The sequence below is a fragment of the Staurois parvus genome, unplaced genomic scaffold, assembly GCF_062004578.1.
Source record: "Staurois parvus isolate SC_StPar_1 unplaced genomic scaffold, SC_StPar_1.0 ptg000362l, whole genome shotgun sequence".
In the NCBI taxonomy this organism is placed as follows: Eukaryota; Metazoa; Chordata; class Amphibia; order Anura; family Ranidae; genus Staurois; species Staurois parvus.
Genome location: NW_028318158.1, coordinates 2,581,687 through 2,607,698, shown reverse-complemented (window position 1 = coordinate 2,607,698; position 26,012 = coordinate 2,581,687). Strand labels below are relative to the sequence as shown.

The 26,012-nt window shown below is 41.3% G+C and overlaps 1 protein-coding gene across 7 annotated transcripts in view; it reads left to right on the top strand.

The window, feature by feature from the left end:
• Positions 1-24,984, top strand: part of EPRS1 (glutamyl-prolyl-tRNA synthetase 1) — a 118,671-nt gene extending 93,687 nt beyond the window's left edge. For all 7 annotated transcript variants that reach the window (XM_089685025.1, XM_089685022.1, XM_089685020.1 and 4 more), the window contains 6 exons: positions 2,658-2,855; positions 11,993-12,166; positions 16,532-16,692; positions 19,047-19,125; positions 23,560-23,624; positions 24,679-24,984. In XM_089685025.1, coding sequence (XP_089541151.1) covers positions 2,658-2,855; positions 11,993-12,166; positions 16,532-16,692; positions 19,047-19,125; positions 23,560-23,624; positions 24,679-24,829 — 828 coding nt within the window. In that variant the 3' untranslated portion in view covers positions 24,830-24,984. The remainder of the gene's footprint in view (positions 1-2,657; positions 2,856-11,992; positions 12,167-16,531; positions 16,693-19,046; positions 19,126-23,559; positions 23,625-24,678) is intronic.
• The last annotated feature ends 1,028 nt before the right edge of the window (positions 24,985-26,012 follow it).

Below are 26,012 nucleotides of genomic sequence, written 5' to 3'. Positions count from 1 at the left end.
AAAGTAGTACACAGCAAGGAGGTCCTATTTTAGTGGTTTATGACGACCCTTGAGTAGGACTGATCTGACAAGAGGAACTAAACAGGCTTGGGTGCTATATAAATTCAGACCTATTCATTAAAGAAGTAATATCACCAAAACTCATTGACTCTTCTAGGTTCAATATAGAAGAAGGGTTAGGACTAGACAAGGCAGGGATGCAGATTAACGGGGGCTATCTGTTGCAGACGGGATGCTGGAGCACAGCAGAGCTCTATTGAGCTTTAGCAGCAGTTGGTACTGCAGTGGGGGACAGCTTGTTTCAGCCAACTCTTCTACTTCCATCACACATGCCTTTCTGTTCCTTATTTGAGCGTAGGAAGGGACAGAGAAGGCAGGTGGGCTCCTGGGGGTCTGCACTAGGCACAAAGGTAATGTGCCCTAGTGGCTGGAAGTCTCATAGGCTGCAATTTGTAATCAAGCTGTTTTCACAAGAACACTGGGCATAGGAAGAGCCAGAGCAGGTGGGTGGGATCCTGAGGGGTCTTCAACAGGCCAAAGATGATGCTCTTTGGTAACTGCAAGTCTTGTAGGCTGTATTACTAGACTGTCATCACAAGGACACAGAACATACACAGTCCACGGTACGTAACAAGTCAATAAGCATAATAATAAATGCTGAGTTATAAGTGAGAACTGTACAACTACCTGCAGTGGGCATAGAAAGAACCAGAGCAATTGGGAAAGATCCTGAATGGTCTTGAGCAGGCATAAAGATGAAGCGCTTTGGTTACTGCACGTTTATAGGAAGTATTACCAGGCTGTGGTCACAAGGACACAGAGTATACACAGTGCACAATACGTAACAAGTCAACAAGCATAATAATAAATGCAGAGTTATGAGATAATACATGTGGGGAACATGATTCACAGTGCTCATGAATGCAAAATTAAAACTGATATTTCTCTCAATTAACCCCCACCTCAAAATTGGAGTAAAAATAACTCTAGACAGTCCACTATTCTAGCATATGCCAGTGATACTTTGTTTAAAACGTGTTTGACAGGAGCAATACCTCAGCAGTATATATCAGTTTTTTGCACAGTGAGAATCTGAGTAAAGGGATGGTGACTACTGTGCTGTAGTTCCCGCATAGAAACCTCTATAAATTGGGCTTTCAGTCTGGGGTGGAGCTGACGTCAGCACAAACAGATATAAAGATGTGCTTTTATTTCCTTACACTGCCGTAGATCAGAATGGGACCAAATGTTACTACTACTTGTGGTGTAACTATTTTTATTGTCTAGCTCCAGTAGTAGCAACTCTTACAGTTTAGGATAGAATGGGGAATAGTTAAAGGTCCTCTGTTGTGGAAAATATTGTATTCCACCAACTGTAAGGGCTTACAGCATATCTAAGTCCAAAAATAAAAAGTTAATATGCAGCTTACCAGTTCTTCTTTGTGGTGGCTGCATTTTTTTAGGCTGTTTTAACCTATTGATACTGCCATTATGTCTGTGATATTTCCAACTTCCCTTAACAGACCAAGCTGTCCAGCAAAAGTGGCCTATAAAGGGATGAGACAAATGATTTAATACTGACAGGGGTCTTTACAATGGTCAGCTTTTAATCATTTAGTGAAAATCTTTTTCCCAAAAGATAAAAAAACTGTTTCTGTAATTTGTGAGTCACTTTTGTAAACTCCATCTATATCCACTAGTCCATGCAACGCTACCATCTTTAAATACTAAAAATGTATTTTGTCCCAGACAAAGTGGCTCCACTGATACAGTGAAGACAAGAGCATAGCCATCCTAATATATCAAGTGTGTTACTGACAGTTCACCAAGTGAAAACAAAGGTGAAAAAGCCAAAACCTGAAAACAAATGCAGCCACCACATCTAAGGATTAGTAAGATGCCACTTCCTTTAAGCTTAAAGGGTTAGAAAAAATACAAAAGTGAGCTAACACTGGACACCCTCCCCACCCCTTGGTTCTCGCTGTATTTACCGTTGGGTTGCCGAGCTCTCATCACCTTTGCAGCCACTCCAGCGATCTTGGGTTTTGAAATTCCCACTCTTCTCCATCAGTGCTTCTGGCACAGACCAGATCTATTCTGGTTGGTCAGCGTTGTCAATGTGACTACGCTGACCAGCCAGATTAGATCTGGTCTGTGCCAGAAGCACTGATGGAGAAGAATGGGAAGAACGGGGATTCCAAATCCCAAGACCTCTGGAGCGGCCGCAGAGGTGCTGACAGCTCGGCAACCCCAGAGATAAGTATAGTGGGTACCAGGGGAGAGGATAGGTTGTCCAGTGTTGGTACCAGTCATATCTTTTCTGCATGAACTGTAGTCCAGCCTGGGAAGCTTCACTAGTCTTTCCCATAGATACTGGTGAGGAGTGAATGTAGCCACCCAGGGACAGAAAGTGTGTTGTTTGCAGGTTTACCAGGTGAAAATAAAGAGAAAAATTCTAATTATGAAATTTTTGTTTTTGGGATTAGATGGGCAATAAAGTGACCATAAAATATATCCTTATTCTGCAAAAATAATTATACACTTCCACTAATTAATGGCCATGTAGTACAGGGGGTGGCAACACTGCTATGTAGTTTAATTTAGAAACCAATGGTTGTGTGACTAAAATTTAACATGGCTTTGACTCCTCATTTCAGGGAGCAACATCACATCACCTTGGACAGAATTTCTCCAAAATGTTTGAGATTGTGTTTGAAGATCCAAAAACCCCTGGTGAAAAGCAGTATGCCTTCCAGAACTCATGGGGTCTTACCACCCGAACGATAGGAGTCATGACCATGGTCCATGGAGACAATATGGGCCTTGTGCTGCCACCACGAGTGGCCTGTGTGCAGGTAAGTGATTGGTTAGAAGTGCCTGTGTCTTTTTTTATTTTTGGCATTGGGGTCACCTTATATATACAGGGCCATTTTAAGACCTGGTTCCTTGGCTGGTTATTTATGTAGGTGTTATTAAAAGTTATATGGAGGCAGGGTCTCCAAAGTGGAGCGATTGGTTTGGCCATCAGCAGTATATAATGGAAGTCATCCCCTGGCATTGAAAAGGGCTAGAGTTGACCTCTAGGCAAACGGCTAAATACACATTAAGGAGCGGTTTATCTGTCCATCCATTCTGAAATTTACACAGCTCTGCTACACAACACAGCCCAGTTTGGAGGGGCAGGAGACATGACTTTTCTCTGCTGCAATCAAGTAACTTCGATCTCTCCTACAACATGTAACTGGACAGTGAAAGGAGAAGCAGCAAACTGATGGGTTTCTCACTCTGTCACTCAGCTTTTCCCTCCTATCAAAATGTTGCTTGTTAACACATGTGCACAGTAGAATATCTAATTGGCTGCTTGTGCTGCTTCTCCCTCTCCCACTCTGAGCTTTGCTGTACAGTGGATTGTAAGAGGCTAATACGAGGTCAAATGCATGTACTTACCCTGCTTGATTTAAAAAAAAAAAAATAATTCTTAGATGTGTTCATAAATACAAAGCTGCATAGATTAATACCTTCTATATCTGCCTGGAGTTCAACTTTAACCATTTTAATCCATCAGACTGTCACCTTCCCTCCTCACCTTCAGGCGCTCCCTGAAAACCCTCCTCTTCAGGGAAGCCTACCCCACCCTCACCTAACAGCCGTTCTCCTTCATTCCTCCTACCACTCCATCCCCCACAGCCATTTCCTCTTGTACCACTATCCCCTCCCTCCTAGATTGTAAGCTCGAAAGAGTAGGGCCCTCTAACCCCTCGTGTGCTGTTTGTAGTTGCTGTACTGTTTCATGTACTGTCCCCCCCCTCTATTGTACAGCACTGAGCAAACCCTTTGGCGCTATATAAACTCGATGTAATAATAATAATAATTTTCCCTCCAGAGGATTTACCTGCCTTCCTGACCAGGCCATTTTTTGCGTTACGGCGCTGCGTTACTTTGACTGAAAATTGCGTGGTCATGCAACACTGCACACAAATTAAATTTAAGTCCTTTTTTTGCCCCACAAATAGAGCTTTCTTTCCGTGGTATTTGATCGCCTGTGCAGTTTTTATTTTTTGCGCTATAAACAAAAACATTTTGTGAAAAAAATATTTTGACTTTTTGCTATTAAACACGTCCAATAAAAAAATTTAAAAATTCTAATTTCGTCATGCATTTAGGGCAAAATGTATTCTGCTACATGTCTTTGCTGAAAAAAAAAAATCCCAATATGTGTAAATTAATAGGTTTACGTTAAAGTTATAGCGTTTACAAATGGCGGTGTATATATACTGGAACTTTTTTTTTTTTTTCACTAGTAATGGCGGCGATCAGCGACTTATAGCGGTCCTGCGGTGGGCATTCTGGCACTGGGGGGAACGGACTTGGTGTCATTGACATCCCCATTGACACCAATACAGTGATCAGTGCTAATAAAAAGCACTCACACTTTACTAATGGCACTGGGCAGGAAGGGGTTAACATCTGGGGCGATTAAAGGTTTAACTGTGTGCTGTTTCACAGTATGCGGTGTGTGTGCTTTCCACTGTAAGCACACTGCTTTGTATGGCTCTGCTATGAAGAGCCATACAAAGCAATGTGCAGGAACTAACAGGGGAGAGAACTGTATTGTTTACATACAGTTCTCTCTCCCGTTGGTAATACTCAGCGATCACCGGGTGTCAGCGAGTAATCATCGGCCGGGACCCGGTAATTGACAGCCGAGGCCACGCGTATGCGCCCCCTACCTGGAACTGCAAAATCACGTATACATACATAATTTTGCGCACCCCTGCCGCCCTGTAGCAGTATTTCTGCTGTAGGGCGGACGGGAAGCAGTTAAGGGTAAACACTTGTCTATTTAGCAAACAGGGATGAGCTCAGGCATGTTCAGACACGGCCTTTACAAGTGGTTGTGGAGCTGGGAATGCATCTGCCACTTATGATTGGCTGTCCACAATGACTGCTTCCTGGCAGGATAGCTCAGGCAGGTTCAGACTCATGTCCAAAAATTGCTGAGCTTATCCCTATTTGTAACTCTGTCCAGGTAGTGCAAGAAAAGCTTTCCTTCATCGTACATCCCAGGACACAAGCTATCTTTATATCTATTAGGAAAGGGTTATGTTGCCACCTTCAGCTGATTGGACACTGGCAAAAAAAGGATAATGCCTGGGAGTGATATTCCTGTCATTTTTGCCAGTGTCCAGTCCGGCTGCAGACTGACAACTCATGGGGCCCCCGGGCAATAAGGAATCACGGGGCCCCTGTGTCCTTGCCCAAATTCAAAAAAGCCTATGAAAAAGGTACCAGGGGCATCTCATGGGGCCCCCTACTGACCCTGGGCCCTCGGGCAGTGCCCGAGTTTCCATATAGTCAGTCCGCCCCTGGTCCAGTCACCTGAGAGGGGCAGTATCAACCCCTATTGTAATTGATCTAAAGATACCCTATGTCCTGTGACGCACTCCAAAAAAAGGATTTTACAAGTTAACTAAAAATCCAAAGAGAAGGAGTACTGAGCCTTTGATATCAAATTGCAAATTCAGTAAAGGAAAAAACAAATTATACAAACATTATACTATTTACTGCATATACGGTTTGTCTAAATTGGCATATCATTTGGCATGTCACAAAGCATAATAAACCACTTACAGTATATCTTTTTTAAAAGGACTAATCTATATAGTCCCTTATCAATGTGCGTGTGCGCAGGATTTTGTGGCTAAAAGCCAGAACCCTCTTTTTCTTTTTTCTCGTTAACCATTTCAGTACCGGGCAATTTTACACCTTCCTGCCCAGGCCATTTTTCAGGTTTCAGCGCTCTCACACTTTGAATGACAATTGCGCGGTCATACAACATTGTACGAAACTAAAATTTTATCATTTTCTTCACACAACTAGAGCTTTCTTTTGGTGGTATTTAATCACCGCTGGGGTTTTTATTTTTTGCTAAATTAACAAAAAAAGACCGAACATTTTGAAAAAAAAAAACACGTTTTTCTTTCTTTCTGTTATAAAAGTTTACAAATAAATAATTGTTCTTCATAAATTTAGGCCGAGATGTATTCTGCTACTTGTCTTTGGTGAAAATAACTCAAATTAGGATGTATTATTTAGTTTGTAGGAAAGTTATAGAGTTCACAAACTATGGTATAGGTCTGAATATTGATCAATCCTGAAGTACTGACGTCCAATCTAATTTCTTGAGGTCCAAGAATGTCAGAATAGTACAGATATCCCCCAAATGACCACTTTTTACAGAGTAGACAGTCCGACGTACTTCATAAGAGGCATGGCGAGTTTTTGAAGTTGTATTTTTTTTGTCATAATTTTTCGGAAAATGAAAAAATAAAAAGTATTTTCACTATTTTTTTTTTACATACTGTCACCAGTGCAGTACAGCATCATGATATAACTGGCATGGCGGTGATCAGGGACACTGACTGGTGACAGTATGAAAAAAAAAAAATATATATATATATATTATTATTTTTTTATTATTATTTTTAATTTTTTATTACATTTTTTTTATTTTTTTTTCATATTTTACTATGACCAAAGTAGTACAATGTTACCATAGTAACATTGTACTACTTTGGGGAAGTGATCAGTAATTTTTTTTTTTTTTACACAATTTGCTTATAGCAAAGAATTACTTTGCTATAAGCAAGCATTTACCTGAATGAAATCGATTCATTCAGTTTTTTTTTTTTTTTTTTTTGTGCTTAGCTGTGATTTGGTCACAGCTAATAACATGACATGTGCATGTGATTAGCTGTGACCATTCACAGCTAGGCACTAGTATGCAATGGATGGCATGAATGAAGCCATCCATTGTATACAACTGTCATGTGACCTGCTGTGATTGGTCACAGCAGGTCACATGGTACCAGCAACGGGGGCCGGTACTCAGATCTGTCATCGGCCGTGTCCGAGGTACACGGCCGGTGACAGATTGCGCGGCTCTGCATTAGCGCAAACTGCGCATGTGCGGGAGCACGCCAAATGGTGTGCACCAGGAATGCCGAAGCACTTTTGAAGCCTCCAAACGGCCATTGGCCGGGCGGCTAATGGTTAAAGAGGTTTATTGCCATATGCACAAATATATACAGCGTAACAGATCTTGAAACACAGTTTCCGATACAGAATCCTAAAGGAAATATACAAAAAGGAAAAAAAAAAGACAAAAGCAATTCCACAAGTATTATCCAGTCATAACAGGACATTGCACAATGTGGTGCAGCCAAATGTCCAGTTGAATGTTATCTGCAAAGCCATACTGTGTATAGTAATAAGGATACCATAAGTACATATAGCAGTTTTGTATGTATTATTTTGAATACAGCAATTAGAGGTTGCTGAATAGTAAGGAAAAGAAAACTCAAACAATAAGAGAAAAAAAGAAAGTAGAAAGAAAAGAGATTTGAAACCAAACTTTTTAGAGTAAACTCCTACTCTTCCCCTACATATTAACGTGCTAGCATCATTATGATATTATTTACCAGTGCATCAAATAGCCTCATTTAACAGTGGACAAATGGTCCATATATCACACACAATACACCAATGATACCACTCCAGGACTGTCTTCCACCTTATCTGAGGATTCTATCCATCTAGACCAGATTTGCAAAACAATTTTTTGGACATCCTCTGGCTTCATATGTCATTTCATATAGTGGGACATTATAATTCACCAGTTTTTTCCAGGCTGCTTAGCCAGGGACATCTATTCGTGTCCAATGTAACACTATCAATTTACACACATAAAAGAATAGTAATCTCAAAAAGGTTCTCATGGCATTATCCATAATATCATCCTCAATTACTCCCAGGAGGCAAATTAGCAAGCTAAAAATGTTTGGCAAATCGAAAGGTCAGCTATAAATTGAATAACTTGGTACCACGGTGGTCGGACTTTAGCACAGTCCCAAACCATATGCAGGAATGTTCCTTCAAAATGGGACAATATGATTCACATTCCAGAGGATCTTTCCTCGGCTTAGGTAATAAGACTATCAATGCCTCTCTCATAGAAGGTAGTAGTTTTCCCTGATGTCTAGCTAAGTTATATACTCTGAGTAAGCAAGGCACCAGCATTTCCTTATAAGTTTGATACCACTCAATTGAGTAGCCATCCAATCCCGGAGACTTTTGAGGGGCAAAATAAGCAATTGCAGCCTAAGGGCCAGTTCACACCAGATGCAGTCCAGCACATTTTTTTGCATGCACAGTGTAGTCCATGTATTCTAATGGCCCTAGTTCATACCAGTGCAGTCAGTTTCCTGTGCAGAAAAAAAAAAGTAGACCATACTGCATTTTTTCTGTACTGAACTGTACTGAAACATAGCAAACTGCACCGGAACGGAATGTGGTGTGAACTGTAAGCAAAAACGTATCCGGAGTGCGTTTTTGTGGTGTGAACTGGCCTTCAATCTCATCATTTGTAATGGCCTGATCCAATGCTTTACTACTTTCCCTGGGCAATCTAGGTAATAAAATAGAGGAGAGATACAAGGAGATATCAGAATCTGAAACCCCTCCTTGCAATCAATAAAGAGCTTGATAGAACTGCTCAAACGTATGTAATACTCCCTGGGTGTCCTCTACTATGTATCCCCGAGATGTCCGAAGACAAAAAATAGGAGGGTCTTGCTAAAAACAGAACCCTCTTTTTCAGTCGGCTACCTGTTGGATGCGTGTATGCTGCAAATCCTGTATAATAATAATCCAAATGCCCTTCCTTGTTTAAGGATTTTATGAGATTGTTATAACGTTGCTATTGCTGTGCTAAGTTAGTTATACAGTGCTGTGAAAAGTATTTGCTGCCTTCCTGATTTTTTTTTTTTTTTTTTTGTGTATGATTCAGGTCATCAAACAAATTTTAATATTACACAGAGATAACCAGAGTAAATACAAAATGCAGGTTTTAAATGATTTAATTTATTAAGGAAAAAAGCTTTGCAAATTTGCCTGGCCTTATGTGAAAAAGTAATTGCAACCCTCTCTTGCTAAAACTTGAATGAACTGTGATTAACCACATTTTTTTTGGAAAGCTCAGCTAAGTTTCACTAGCCACACTAGGCCTGATTACTGCCAGACCTGTTGAATCAAGAAATCACTTAACTAGAAGCTGACAAAGTGAGGCACGCTAAAAGATCTCAAAAAGCAGCACATCATGCCTCGACCTAAAGAAATTCAAGAACAGATGAGACACAAAGTATTTGACATGTATCCGTCAAAGGGTTCGAAAGCCATTCCTAAGGCTTTGGGACTCCAGTAAATCATTATCTACAAATGGAGAAAACGTGGAAAAGTGGTGAACCTTCCCAGGAGTGGCTGGCCTATCAAAATTACTCCAAGAGCACAGCAACGACTCATCCAGGAGGTCATAAAAGAACCCAGAACAACGTCTAAAGAATTACAGACCTCTATTGCCTCAGTTAAGGTCAGTGTTCATTAAGCAACAGTAAGAGATAGACTTGGCAAAAATGCCATCCATGGGAAAATTTCAAAGTGAAAACCACTGCTGATCAAAAATAACTCAAATCATCTTGATTGTCACCAAGACTTTTGGGCAAATATTCTGTGGACTGAAGAGACAAAAGTTGAACTTGGAAGGTGTGTGTCCCGTTACATCTGTTGTAAAACTAACACATCATTTCATAAATAGAACATCATACCAACAGTCAAACATGGTGGTGGTAGTGTGATGATCTGGGGCTGGTTTGCAGCTTCAGGACCTGGATGACTTGCCATAAGTGTTGGAACCGTGAATTCTGTGCTCTATTAGAACATCCTGAAGGAGAATGTCCAGCCATCAGTTTGTGACCTCAAGCTCATGCACACTTGGGTTATGCAGTAGGACAATGATCTGAAACACACCAGCAAGTTCACCTCTGGATCAAAATAAAATTAAGGTTTTGGAGTGGCCTAGCCAAAGGCTGGACTTAAATGTGATAGAGATGCTGTGGCTTGATCTTAACCTCTTAGCACCAGGTGGAGTTTTAGGGTCATGTGACCGCAGTGATTCGCCATTACGGTGGTCACATGATCGGAAAAGGTCCCGATCGAAAGGGAACATCGGGACCTTTCCTTGAGTCAGGGACACATGTGCTGGGAGCGCGCAGGGCGCGCACTCTCAGCACATATGTATATTCTAATTGTGCGCAAATATGCGTCCACTTGGCGTCAAGGGGTTAAACAGCCCTTTCATGCTAGAAAACCCTCCAATATGGCTAGATTCCTCCATGGCGATTTGAAAGGCTCGTTGCCAAATGCTTGATTGCAGTTGTTGCCACCAAAGGTGGTACAACCAGTTATGAGGTTTAGGGGGCAATTACTTTTTCACATAGGGCAAACCAGGTTTGCACAGCTTTTTTTTCCTTATAAAATGTAATCATCATTTAAAAACTGCATTTTGTATTTACCTGGACTATCTTTTGTGTAATATTAAAATTTGTTCGATGATCTGAATCATTTAAGTGTGACAAATATGCAAAAAAAAATAAATCAGGAAGGGGGCAATTACTTTTTCACAGCACAGTATAAAAAGACAATGGTTGCAACAATGTATAAACTTAATGTGATAAAATGAGTTATATTCTTAAACTGTAATCTACTGTATATTGCCTCTGTGTTTCTTCTGAAGAAGCAGGTCATCTAGCCCAAGCTCCCCATCAACCAAGATGTTAAGGTTTAACACATTGCATTAGAAAGAATATGATGATATATAGCCATAAGCCATTATTTTATGGGAGTCCAAATATCAGATGTCATATGATGTACAGGTTTATGGATAACATATAATGCACTGGAGCAGCATTCATATTGTGTGCAATACTTTATTAAAAAAAGTTTTTTTAATATTTAATAAGGAGAGATGGATTTGAGATAAAATGCTGATTTATTGAGAAATAAGGTACCTAAAAAGTCTCCATATGAATCCACTACATGTTGGCTCTCTTCTTTCTCATTTATGGCTAAATGAATACAGGGAATGTTGATGCAGCGTAAGGGCTGGTTCACACTATATAAACACAGTCTAGATACGTTCTGGATGCATTTCTGCATGCATGTCTCTGACGTGGTTCTAGTTCATTTTGTCCCCTTTTTCTTCAATTTAAATAGGGGCATGTGCATTTTTGGTGCAGTTTACCGCATTCCAGTACAGCTCTGTGCAGGAAAAATGCAGCCTGCTCTACTTTTTTTCTGCATTCGGAACGCACTGGAACTGTAAGCACTGATGTGAACTATGACATTGACCACCATATAACCTACTTTCTGTGCATGTTTGGATGCATTGGGTGCAGAAAAAAAGCACACTGAAATGCATGTAGTTTGAACTGGCCCTAAAAGAAAAAACATTTAGTGGAAGCCTTTGCTATATGAGGGGAATTCTTAGTACAATAATGCATAGAGCGGCACTGACATCTTGTTTACAAAAAAAAGTTGGCTTTTAAGGGCCGTATTATAATCAGTCCTAAGCCGGCCATCAATGGTTCAAATCTCAGGCGATTCAGCAGGGGCCAGCCAAGATTCGAACCATGTATGAGAATGCTGAATGTACCCAAGTTGATCGATCAACTTGGGTACAACCAACTTGTTGGATTTTACATGTGATTATTGCTAGGGACTGTTATAGCCGCTAGCAATAATCACTATTTTCTCTCGGTGGGGATGGCTTCCTCTGCCAGGTGAACACAATGGGTGAAAATTGCTCCATCTCTGGCCAGCTTTAGTCAGTTGAAGCAGTTATCAGTGTGTTTTTTGGATTGTGAAAGAAAACTTGAGTACCTGCAGGTAATCCGCACACACCAAGAAAACATACAATTCTCCATGCTAAAAATGTTCTGCTTGCAGTAAAATAAAAAATTGAAGACCTTGGCAAGACCACGAACTACAAATCTATTTTTTGCATTAGGATATAAATGTTTTGTATAATGATTGCATTTGATTGTACACTTTTGGTTTGTCTTGGTTTAATTTATAATTCTTTTTTTCTTCCTAACAGATTATTGTAATTCCATGCGGAATCACGAACACATTACCTGAAGCAGAAAAAGAAGCCCTTCTGCAGAAATGCAATCAGTATTTAAAACGCCTTCTGAATGTGAACATCAGAGCACGAACAGATTTGCGTGACAACTACTCACCTGGGTGGAAGTTCAACCACTGGGAGCTTAAGGTGAGGGCTATAGCGTGATGCTGCATATTCGTACCATCCATTCATCTCTTTCAGTGTCTGAGGTTATTCATAGCAAATAAATATATTTTTGAACATCTATAAGTTGTTGTCATAAGACAGAACTTTTTATTATTCTTTATGGTTTCCTCATCCAGCCATAATGAACTGTAAAAATAATATATTTTTAAAACATACCATAAAAGCAATAACTCCTTGTACTTTATGTGTGACTGATTAATATGCTAAGCTCAGACTGGTTAAACATTGGCGTTCACTTGCAGATGAAGTATCTTAGCAATCCTTTTTATTGAACAAATTGTTTGCACTGAATTGAGTGGAGAACAATGGTTTTCATAGATATCGGCAGCACAGTGGCTAAATGGTTAGCACTTCCACCTGGCAGTACTAGGGTCGTTGGTTCAAATCCCAGCCACGGGACCACCTGCCTGGAGTTTGCATGTTCTCCCTGTGCCTGCGTGGGTTTCCTCCGGGTACTCCTGTTTCCTCCCACACTCCAAAGACATACTGGTAGGTTAATTGGATCCTGTATAAATTGGCCCTAATATAGGTATGAATGTAAGTTAGGGACCTTAGATTGTACACCCCTTGAGGGTTAGGGACTGATGTGAATGTACAATATATATGTAAAGCGCTGCGTAAATTGACGGCGCTATATAAGTACCTGAAATAAATAAATAAATAATATCGGATGTTTCAAAGTAAACAGTTTTTGGCAAAAAGAAAAAACAGCATTAACCAACATTCAGGAAGTGCCAGTACATTACGTCTCTGTTCTATGCTAACCCCTCCCAGAGCACCCCATACAGCCATGCCCATATTTTTAATATTGTAACCTGTGAGCCAGTGCCATGGGTGGCAGGTAATGTTGGCAGCTCCTCATGGCAACATTTTTTATTTTCTTCATAAAGGCTCCCTCTGTTGCTGCTGGACATATTTTAGTCAATCGAGGCAAAATGAGGAGAGCATGAGGGGGCTAGGCATTTGTGCCACAGACCTGGAGTCTAGAGTTGTCTGGTGGAGCAAGAGTGGGGCACCTACTATTGATGTCACCCTGTGATTTGCTGATATCTTCAGCACATAAATCTTCTGGGACTTACGGACTCCATAGTCACTAGTGGAGTCTAAGCTTTGGTGTCAGGGAACACAGAGCAGAGACTGCAGCCGGCCAGGGAGTCTGGTCTGAATGACGTCATAAGGTATTCCCACATCAGCACTGGACTTATATATGCCCTAGGTCAGTGGTCGGCAAGCCGCGGCTCGCGAGCCACATGCGGCTCTTTACACGCTTTAATGTGGCTCTTGTGTGCCGGGCGCCCGCTCCCCTCCCTCCTCTCGGGCGGCAAGGACTCTGCAGCGTGATCCAAAAAAAAAAACAGCCAGGGCAGCGCGCTCAAATGCAATGATTGGCCAGTCTCGCTGCCACTCACATCCTAATAGCCAGTGATTGGCTGTCAGGATGTGTGTAGGCGGGGCAGCGTGACGAACGTGAGAGGAGCTAGGCTCCTCTCACAGTCCGCCCTGAAGACCGGAACGGCGCGGGAACACGGCGAGAGGAACGCGCGGAGCAAAGGTAAGTGAATTGACACAGGGGTCTTGGCTTATTACTTGCTACTTACTTACTACTACTATATGAGGGATGAATTACTATAGGGGGGATGAATTACTATAGGGGGGATGAATTACTATAGGGGGGATGAATTACTATAGGGGGGATGAATTACTATATGAGGGATGAATTAATATGGGGGATGAATTACTATAGGGGGGATGAATTACTATAGGGGGGATGAATTACTATATGGGGGATGAATTACTATATGGGGGATGAATTACTATGGGGGATGAATTACTATATGGGGGATGAATTACTATATGGGGGATGAATTACTATGGGGGATGAATTACTATAGGGGGGATGAATTACTATAGGGGGGATGAATTACTATAGGGGGGATGAATTACTATGGGGGATGAATTACTATATGGGGGGTGAATTACTATATGGGGGGTGAATTACTATATGCGGGATGAATTACTATATGGGGGATGAATTACTATATGGGGGATGAATTACTATATGGGGGATGAATTACTATGGGGGATGAATTACTATATGGGGGATGAATTACTATATGGGGGATGAATTACTATGGGGGATGAATTACTATATGGGGGATGAATTACTATGGGGGATGAATTACTATGGGGGATGAATTACTATAGGGGGGATGAATTACTATAGGGGGGATGAATTACTATATGGGGGATGAATTACTATGGGGGATGAATTACTATATGGGGGATGAATTACTATATGGGGGGTGAATTACTATATGGGGGATGAATTGCTATATGGGGGATGAATTACTATATGGGGGATGAATTACTATGGGGGATGAATTACTATATGGGGGATGAATTACTATATGGGGGATGAATTACTATGGGGGATGAATTACTATAAAAACTTATTGAAACTAAAAACAGTGTACCATCCTATGTATTTTCAGTTTTGAAAATGTGGCTCTCAAAATAAATTTCAATCGTGGTTTTGGCGAGATTTGGCTCAGTTGAAAAAAAAGGTTTCCCACCACTGCCCTAGGTTAACAGAGAGCAAAGCATCTCCCTTGTTCCACCATAAGAGATCGATCTGGGCCAAAAACCTGTATTATGGATGCAGGGCTCTATGGGGAGGACATCGGTTAAGTCTTATTTGATAATTGATGCAGTGCTTAACGTGGGACCTGTACTATGTCTATGCAGGGCAAAGCAACAAGTTCACAAATGACCCCCCCACCCCCTTTTGTGGCTTGAGGCTTTCACGGCCCCACAGAATCTCTCCTTGTGACAGCAATGGTGCTTGATGAATGACCTGGTGCTGTCACATGGAGTGAGCTGCATGCTTCTCTATACTGGGAAGTACCCAGCTGTTTTCAAGGGAAAACCTGTCAGTAGTGGAGATGGTCCTCCCCTGTATATTCTGTATTTTTCTAGTATCTCCAGTTTCACCACAGAGGAGAACCTGACATGTCGGCAAAGAAACAAGTATTGAAAAAGGGATGGGCTGGCAGGGTGCACATAGGAGATAATGTTTGTACAGTGTGGGAATTTTCAGGTGGAGTCTAGAACATATGTATAGTAATTACTATTTTGGAAAGGTTTAGTATTAGCAGCTGCTTTTAGGGACACTTTGCAGCATAAGATGGGGGTGCTGATTACTTTACAGTTGTGGGCATAAAGCGCTCCGCAGCAATAACTACCATTGCTGAGACCCAACTTATCACACCTCTGAAGCTGAGGAGAGTCTGTGGAACCACAGTGTACAGCAGTGGATGTAGGCATTTAACACTCAGAGATGTCAAATGTTGAAGAATTTTCTGGAAGCCACAGATAGAGAATATTTGGATAGACAGAGGAGGTTTGGCTGCTTGCTATGGATGCGAGTATTCACGGTCTTCTGTTGCAGAGAGCTTTTTACGTTTATTGGGGGAAGTAACCGAGTCCATTTTATAAATCAAAGAATATCAGTGTCATATTATTATAATGTTGCAGCTTAAATGATTGTAAAGCCTTACATATAGCCAGTGAAGTGACTGGATTCAGATGATGCACAGAGATTAAAAAACAAATCCTACTACATAAGTTGTACCTGTTTATCTGAAGCCCTAAAAAAAATAGGGGGGAGAACAGAGCTAAAAACTGCAGAGCTCAGTGAAGAGCTCAGAGCTGATTGGAGGGAGGGGACACACCCCTCTTCACACAGTTAACAGGTACAGAGCTGAGGCTGTGCCCTCCCCTATCACCATTTTTTTTTTCTTGAGGTTAGGAAAACTTTTCAGAGGAGACGCATGCTGATATCAGAGGAAAGAAGTGGCAGGCAGAAATGACACTTGCGACAAAAACACTACAGAGGGATATGCTTTGTTCATATTTCATGTCTGAGGTTTACAACACTTTAAAAGGAATACCCTGTTCAAGGTATTTGTCAAAATTCTTTTTTAAAGTCTAGGTCCAGACGGTTATTTTTTATTTAGTTTTGTGTGTTTTTCATGAAATGGTGTAGCTGTCACTGGAACAGAAGGGCACCTACAGCAATAAAGACATTGTCAGAGGTTCATACCTATGGCATTCTATGAAAAAAGTGTTATTGGTTTTTCTGGAAACAATATCCATCATTTCTTGTTCTAACAGGAAGTACAGGTAAAACTTCCCAACAGGGTCACAGGCTGCAATATTCACCTGACAAAGACTCTAACCCCTGCCCACTTTAGCCAAGGCAAAATAAGCTTTTAGTCTTTAGTTGGGCTTTAATGAGATCAAACTTTTTGATATGTTCGTTTTTAGGGTGTACCTATCAGGCTTGAAGTCGGCCCTAGAGATATGAAAAGTAACCAGTTTGTAGCAGTCCGACGAGACACAGGAGAGAAACTGACCATCACAGAGGACCAAGCAGAGACTAAGTTAAAAGATATTCTGGAAGAGATTCACACTAACCTCTACAACAGGTAATATTTTTGTCTGTGATTTCCATGTTTAAGATGCTTCAACTGGATCAGAAGTTTCTGGTGTCCAGAGTTGATGAGTTTTCTTGACAGGGCCCATTTATACTTATGCATTGTGGTAATGTGCAGTTAAAGGATAAGTTCACCTTTGGGAACATGTTACATTTTCCACCCGTTTTTATGGTGGAACATGTAACATGTTCCCATAGCTGCAGCTGCACCCGCCGCCCCCCTCCCTCTGACAGATAATATGGGGAGAAGTTCCCCCCTACTATCTGTCAAGTTTGAAAACTGTGTTCTGTGAATGAGTGCCTACAAGTCCCGGCAATCTTAGCGGCTGTTGGCTTGTAGTTATTATACAGTATTTATATAGCGCCAAAGGGTTTGCTCAGCGCTGTACAGTAGTAAAGTACCACGGCGCTGTGCAGCACTGTGGTAGTTCATTGAAGCTTCCTGTCAGTACATCTGCTTGACCATACATCCCGTACGGCAAGCAGATATTCTGACAGGTCTGCAGGAGACCTGCATGGCATCAGTGATCTACTGATCACTGGTGAAATGCTTTCCAGGCTCCTTTGGACAAACATAATAAATGCACTTTTTTTATGTTCAAACAAATGTGCATTTATTATTTTTGTTCAAGAGGTGAACTTATCCTTTAAACGGGTTTTTAAGTGCTTTAAAGCCATGGAAGAGGTTAATGCTGTGGCACTGAGCACCGATGTCATTCAGTAGGGAGGAGTGTTACACGTGCGCACACTTCATTCTCCCTTTCCTGCCAAAATGGTATTAAAGAAGCATCTCCCCACTGCTCCTCCTGTCTCAGTGTAGAACTTTGATCTTTGACCTGTTCCTTCTGCCCACCTGCGGTTAGATTTAGGCAGCTAGGACCACTCAACACTTTGGTCTTCTTTTGTGAGCTACCTTGTTCATACAAAGCAGTGACAGCCTGATAATAGCTGTCTGCCAGTGTTTGGAAGTAATTGCTCAGGGAGCAATTACCTACAGTTGACAACAGATGATTGCCCCTGGACACAAGCTGCTTGCGTCCAGAAATCCTCATCTGTCCCTAACCACAGGTAATCACTCACACTGCTGAATTACTTCTGAATACTGGTACAAAGCTGCAGCCTGTCATGGCTTCCCGACCATGGCTGTCCACACGCACCTGGAATCTGGGCGGTGTTTTCCACAAGATACCTGCGGGCCATTGCTGATTTGGCCATGTGGATGAGTCTGCCACACCCACTGACAAGCCTTTCTCAGCATAAAACACTAAGTGCTTTTTTTCCTGTGGGGAAGGGGGGCCTTTTTGCCTTTGCAGATGCTTGGACTGCTTGCATCCCCAGTGCCTAGGGGCCCTGGTGGTGTCATAGTGTTACAAACTTGAGTTTTTCCCTTTCCCTCTTCTTGCTTGCTGACTGACCTCCAAACTCCCTGTGTCCCTTTAGTGTCTTACTGATCTCCGTTGGACACTCTGTGGACTCTTACCAAAGTGTCCTTGCTCCAGTCTTTGCCACAGAGCTTCTACTCCTAACTGTTTACTGTTCCCAAGCCCAGATTAGGTGTTCACCCCATCCTGGACATCAGGGTTTTATATGCTTCCTTTTTCAAGTACAAAAAATTTGCACTGGAATTACAGAGATCGGTCATCTCTTCCCCCTACTATGGAGAATTTCTGGACCCAGTGGACATCATTGAGCTTATTTACATGTACATGTCTTTCCAGCACATCCGATGTTTTTGTGCATTGCGGTGGGGCCTCTGCATTATCAGTTTGTGGCTTTTCTATTCAGCCTGTTCTCTGTACACTGGGTGGTCACCAATGTACTGGCCTCAGTGTTAACACTCTTGAGGTATCCTAAAGTGGGCTATTTGGATGAAAGCCTCTTAAGGGAACAGTTGGCAAGGGCTCTAAAGGACAATGTGCCTATGGTTGTCCAGATGGGTCAACCTGCTTCCTCTTTCACCATAGCTAGGTGACACAGTTCATTTCCAGGGTTTATGCCCTCAAAGAATGGGTTCCCTCTCATGGCCCAGTCCACCAGATCTGTTGATGTTTCTTGGGCCTTGCAGCATCAAGCATCCATTTCACAGATCTGCAAAGCCACCACCAGGTCTTTCAATTCATACCTTTTCAAAAATTTTCCAGGTGATATCCGGGTCTCTGCTGATGCAAGTCTCAGTCATTTTTGGGTTTAATACCTCATTAATCTCTCATGTTAAGTTCAAGCTGCTACTTTCCTATGCACAGAGTGGGTTGGTTTTGTGTTTAGTTTTATTGATTGTGATTGTATTATTTTTTTGTAAAACTTTTCAAAGCTCTTTTGATTGCATCCTTCTTGCCTTTGATTTAGGGCACTCGGTGATCTGACAAGCCACATGGTGGTAACAGATTCTATGGAGGATTTCCAGAAGCAGCTGGACACAGGAAAAGTATGTATTTTTTAAATTTTGTTTTACGAGAAGTAGGATAAAACGCAATTCATAAAGTTAACACACAACTATTTTCTGGTTTGTGTCAATAGATGTTAAAATCTATGTGGCTAAAAATCCAAAGATCCATATCCTCATGTTAAAGCCTTGTGAATTCATCATATACTGTAGACTCCTACTTTTTCTGGCAGATTTTCAGGTTTTCTCAGACCACATAGTGATGTTTGTGCCCCAAAGTGATGTGGAACAGGCTGCTGTAAAAGCAGCCTTACAGTTGCCTCTTAACTATATGTAAACACAGTCACTAAAATGAAGGTCCTTGTTTGGTCACTTCCTGTAAGGCAACAACATTCTTTCCTGGCCTCTTAATTGTGCTTCTACGTTGTCACCCTTTCAAGCAGCGATGGAGCTTGGCATGTTTCCTGATGGTGATATCAGTTGCTCGTACCTATGCTGTGTGATAAGTAAGCTACTTGTAGTGATAGTGACAAGGCAGGAGAACACTTGGGACACAGGGACAGACAGTTGTCATCCTTGAACGGGAAGTGCCTAAATAAGGATCACTAGGAAATATGCTAATGAAAAGTTCAGATTTAAAAATATATATTAAAATATATTAAAGTTAAGGATCATATGAGATGTTAGCAATTTGGATTTACCTATACTTAACAATGGTGGTACAGATCCCTTGGCATTGCTGTGATAACTGTGGGCTTGAACCAGGGAACGTGGTTTCTGCAATGTACCGCACCCTCTTCCCATTCTGTTGCCAACATTATGGGAGCCTGTAGGTACACAATGGTGAAACAGCCACTTTGACACTGTCTTTCATTGTACAGGCTTTCAGTCCTAGGCATCAAGAATTGCTCATTAGAAATAACAAGTGCTTGCCAATCACACTTGTTGATGCCCATGTGCATTGGAAAAAAATGGGAAATGAAACGTTCTGAACACCTAGGGAACTTGCATATCATTGCTTTGTTTTGTTTTTTTTCTGCTAGTTTTGTCAACTAAGGTATTTGCTTTTATGGAGGAAGCAAGCAATATTCCCTACATATGAAGTATCCTGGATCTTTTCTCTACTTTACACTAACTACCCTTAAAGCCATATTTGCAAAATAACCATTTCCTAAAATGGCTTCAAATTCCAGATTTCTGTCTAGATAAGAAGCAATAAAATTTCAGTGAGATTTGTCTCTGATAACTAAAAGGCGTGTTCAATTTCAAGGTTGGTCAAGCTGATGATAGTTTATGTATACTGTACATCAACAGGAAGCCATAGGTTTTTTTTTACTGAGCAATGGCATAATTTATCCTTTATGGCAGTTAATTGCACTGTTATAAGCTGCTGTTGTCTCCGGCAGCAAGGGCTCTGTTTTCAGTCTATAGGCCTCTTTAGGGTCCTCAGCTATCTTGTTTGTTAGAACTTTCTATATCATTCTATAGCGTGAAAAAGTTCCAAAATTTTCATAAACTTCCTTAAAGGGGTTTTATTAGCAGTTGCTGACTAGTGCACAAATGTTTCAAAGGATCAGAGGAGATCATATCATTAGTGGAGAAAATAACATGGCCTTCGTAGAGAGTGTATAGTGGTTTTGTATTTTTTTATATTGTTAATTTCAGTTAGCTATATATAAAGACAATTCTAAAATGAATTGCTAAAATCTCATCCTGATGTGAAAATGGCATTCAACACAGTGAGGGCAAAAATGATTTGATCCCCTGCAGATTTTGTAAGTTTGCCCACTTACAGAGAAATGAAGGATCTATCATTTTTATCATAGATGTATTTTAAATGATAGAGACAGCATATCAACCAAAAATCCAGAAAAAAAAAAACACGTTACAAATGTTATAAATTGAGTTGCAGTTCAGTGAGTAAAACAAGTACTGGATCTCCAAGCAAAACTTGACTTTCTACTTGGTGGAGAAACCCTTGTTGGCAAGCACATAGTTAAGACGTTTCTTGTGGTTGGTTATCAGGTTTGCATACATCTCAGTAGGGATTTTGGTCTACCCTTCTTTACAGATCTCCTGTAAATACTTAAGGTTTCTTGGCTGTTGCTCGACAACTCGAAGTTTCAGCTCCCTCTATAAATTTTCTATAGGATTAAGGTCTGGACACTGGCTAGGCTGTGCTTCTTGAGCCACTCTTTTGTTGCCTTGGCGGTATGTTTTGGGTCATTGTCATGCTGGAAGATCCATCCCGACCCTTCTTCAGTGTTCTGGCTGCGGGAAGAAGGTTCTCACCAAAGATTTTACAATACAATGGCCCGTCCATTTGGCCCCTCAATGCGGCAAAGTCGGCCTGTACCTTTGACAGAGAAATAGCCCCAAAGTATATTGTTTCCACCTCCATGCTTGACTGTAGGGATGCTGTTCTTAGGGTCATAGTCTGCATTTTTATTCTAAGCAGGGTATACTCACTGTGTTTTTTTTTTTATCCTTCAACCAGCGGGCTGAATGATAAAAAAAAAAAAGTACTGATCCTCACATCCACATGATGCTGATGCAGGGATCTCCTCCCACCTCTCTATTGTTATCTGACAGTGGGGGCGCTGTCTCCCCCTAGTCAGAATACACAGAACAACACTGCATCCATTGGCCACAGGTTCTGATTGAATGCTGGTTTTCTTCCAGCAATGACTGTTCATTGTTATACAAGCTTCTGTACTTCTGTTAGACAGCGGTACACACATACCGAAATTTGTCCAGTTCCTGCTGAACCGCTGATTTTTGGTACATTTATACACTGCTTACCAGTCAACTTCTGCTGAATAGGGAAGGGACGCACACACATCAAAACTGAGCTGGTCCCTTGCTGAACTGGATGAATTTCAATCCGTCTATGATCAGCTTTACTGCTGTGTTGGGAATAGATATCAAAAGCAGGAGAACAAATTACACTCGCCGCTAAATTCCTCTGAGGAGGTACCCCTTCCTCTTTCCTATTATCTGGATTAGCAGTCTGCAGAAGCAGTCACCAAGTGTGAGGGCAATGCTGGTCTTTAGTAGCACAGCGTGTGCTGGAAAATACCATGAATTACCCTGTAATAAATAAATATTTGTTGACATGTTCTACTAAGAAAAACTAAATTAAAATAAATAAAGCTTCACTGAAAAAAAAAGTTAATAAAATTAACCAAAAACCATTTTGGGCTCCCTTTATGTCCACTGCACATTTATGCATTGCTTTAACATGTTAAAATGCAAGTTTTGCCAAGTGTGATTGTAGTACATGGAACATTTTGAACACACAAGTAAAGTAGGTACCAATGAACCATCACTTCAGCGCACCAGCGGTATGTGTGTTGCGGTGCATAGAAAAATCGCTGCAGGCCATGCTCCAGGCACCTTTTGTGTTAGCTGCTGTGCATTGGAATTGATTGGTTTATCTGAAAGTAAAACTAAAGGCAAAACTTATATTTCATTTTAGATAGAGCAGACTTATAGGACCTCTCAGTTTTTTGTTTTGTTTTTTTTAGATCTGTGTCCCACTGGGGAGATTTCCCTTCACTTCCTGTCCCATAGACAAAGTGAGAGGAAATCCCTCCAAAGTTAGGGAATCACTGGTTGTCACCAGAACAGTGTCCTAATTGGGAGATTTCCCCTCTATTATTTTCCAGGGACAACCCACAATGTGGGACTTTTTTTCACTTTCCTGACAGATTTTTGAATTCCTTTCCACTCTATCCAAAAACTGAGAAAAAAAGTTTTGCCTTTAGTTATACTTTAATGCAATGCACGGTCACACGTGTGGGAATGCAAAAGCATGAAAGGGGCCATATATCATGTTCTGTCCCCCTTTGTAATGTACAGCGCTGAGCGAACTATTGGTGCTTTATAAATACTGTATAATAATAATATAATAATAATAATATATTGAATTAAATGAATTTCATAAAAAGTATGGGGCTGCCATTTCAGGTGGCCTTATGAGAATGTGGAGCACCTGGCTTTGTATGTCTTCAGTATATTTCATTCACAGTCCCACAGAGTGTCAGAAATACCTATCTCTATACTTGTTACCAGTCAGCAACTCAGACAGCACTGAAGTCAAAGGCTCAAAATGACTGCCAGGGAGCTAGCATTCTCAAAGGGGAATTTGGCAGCCTCTTTCAATCTCCCTTTGAATATGACATGCTTGTGTAAATTGTAATATTGCTATTTATTTTATGTCCATTAAAAAAGTGGCCATAAAGGGCAGAGGGTCTTTATTTCTTAGGGAATATCAATACACCCAATGTGACTTTTCACTCTTTTCCTAAAGTTCAGTCTGGGATGTTCTCTTCTTCTGCGCATAGACCAGTGCTTAGCCGTTAATGAACATCTTATGTCTGTTGAAATCCATTACTTAGGTTTACATTTTTATAGAATTTATTTTTGGCTTCTGCTCTATTAGCTGAGACATAAGTGTTTTCTGTTCCTTTGCAGATTGTACAGATTCCATTCTGTGGGGAGATTGATTGTGAGGAATGGATAAAGAAGACCACCGCCAGGTAATCTCATCTAACAAAGCTCACATTCATCACAGTGCTATTGTAAGACTACTCAGTCTGATTTTTATTTTGCCTTATCTTATTCCATGAATACAGTATGTATAGTGTAGTTCCAGGAAAGCAGGGTTTACACAGACAGTTTTGTTTTTTTTTTCCAGCCAAGGGTTGAATGAAAATAACCTGACAGATCCCTGCATCAACACAAGCGATGTGGATTCGGGGAATCTCCATGCCGTACTATTGTGTTCTGACAGCAGGAACCGCTGACCCCCTCCCTATCGTCAGAATACACAGTGCTGCAGCCAGTAGCTTCACTTGGGTCAGGGGTGGGCAACTGTGGCCCTCCAGCTGTTGTAGAACTACAAGTCCCATGAGGCATTGCAAAACTGACAGTTACAAGCATGACTTGTAGTTCACCAACAGCTGGAGGGCCACAGTTGCCCACCCCTGACTTAGGCGATCTGACCAGAAGTGGAAGTGGGTACTTACCAAAACTAGATATCTAAACCCCCCCAATGTCCAAAAGTGGATGTTTGGACATGTTGTTTCCACTGATAGAATCGCAGTGTGCGCACATACAATTGTTTCTAATTTGTGATCATAATTCATGCTAAGAGCAAATGCTACTGAGAAGTTGGGCTGTTCGCTTGCTTGCTCCCTTCTGCCCTCTCTGCTATCCATATTGCTCATTTTCCTATTCTCCCACAGTGCATTCTGTGTATGGAAGAGGAGCACTTGAATAACAGGATCTCCAGTATCCATTCACAGATGCATTTTGTGAGAGTAACATGAGCAATATGAATGGCAGAGAGGGCACTCTCACAGCCGCACAAGGTAAGCAGCCACTCAGGGTAGTATCTGTCAGCTATTGAGCTTACCCTGGGAAGATGTTGTTTTTTTTTTTTTTAAATCAGAATTACCCATTTGCAGGTAACGTTTACTTTAACTATTTTAATGCAGTATACTCTCTTGCATGGCAAGTACTGTAATGAACTAAAACGTTCTGCCTTGGCTCATAATTCTAAACTTTTCCTTCTTTTCTGTAATGCCACAGGGATCAGGATCTAGAACCCGGGGCTCCTTCCATGGGCGCCAAGAGTTTGTGCATTCCCTTTAAGCCACTGAGAGAGCTTCAACCTGGAACCAAGTGCGTGTGTGGCAAGAACCCTGCCAAGAACTACACACTATTTGGACGCAGTTATTAGTAGAGAGTCACCCGAACCCCGTACTGAGCTGTTTATTTTTATTACCTAACCTTAAAACAGATTTTAGGACCCATCATGTGTGTTGAAATGACTCCCATTTCTGCACATGCTTTTTTCTGAGTACATCCCAGATAATAAAAGCTATAAGGAAATTATTTGTTTGTCATTACTGTATTTTGTACTGAGCAAGCTGGCGTGTAACACTTCATTTTTTTATCTACTGCTGCAGCAAAGGACATCATTTATAAAAGTCACCAGAATTTGTGGCCAATCACAACTTGTTGCCAGTCATGCTTCCTTTTGTTCTTCCATGCTGCAACTCTGAAGCCATGAAAGAGAAAGTCTTCTGCTTAACTGTTACATTTTGCCTGTTACATAAACTATCATGATATGTATTGGAAGTGTTACACAGGTATCGGCAACCTATGGCTTTCAAGCTAGGTTAGGCATGCTATGCCTTTTAACTGGCAACCAAAGACCCACGGTCATAGGCTGCAAATGGCAGCTCCCTAGCTGGTCAATTACAAAGCCTGGCCTACACACATCTCGCAGTCCTACCTGACATCACTGACAGCGTAGGTCTTCTGGCAGCTGGATGCGGTGGTGTGTTGGAGAAGCCTACTGGCACTCTTCATCCTCTCGATAAAAACTTGCAGTAGGTAGCTAAAACTCATGTGTTAAAGTGTAAGATTTGAGGCTGATCTGAGTGTTGAAGATATATGCTTTGGGGATGGTTTGATGTCTGAAGGTACATGCATTGGGGATGATGTGATGTCTGATGGTACATGCATTTGGGATGATTTGATGTCTGAAGGTGCATGCATTGGGGATGATTTGATGTCTGAAGGTACATGCATTGGGGATGATGTGATGTCTGAAGGTGCATGCATTGGGGATGATGTGATGTCTGAAGGTGCATGCATTGGGGATGATGTGATGTCTGAAGGTACATGCATTGGGGATGATGTGATGTCTGAAGGTACATGCATTGGGGATGATGTGATGTCTGAAGGTACATGCATTGGGGATGATGTGATGTCTGAAGGTGCATGCATTGGGGATGATGTGATGTCTGAAGGTGCATGCATTGGGGATGATGTGATGTCTGAAGGTGCATGCATTGGGGATGATGTGATGTCTGAAGGTGCATGCATTGGGGATGATTTGATGTCTGATGGTACAT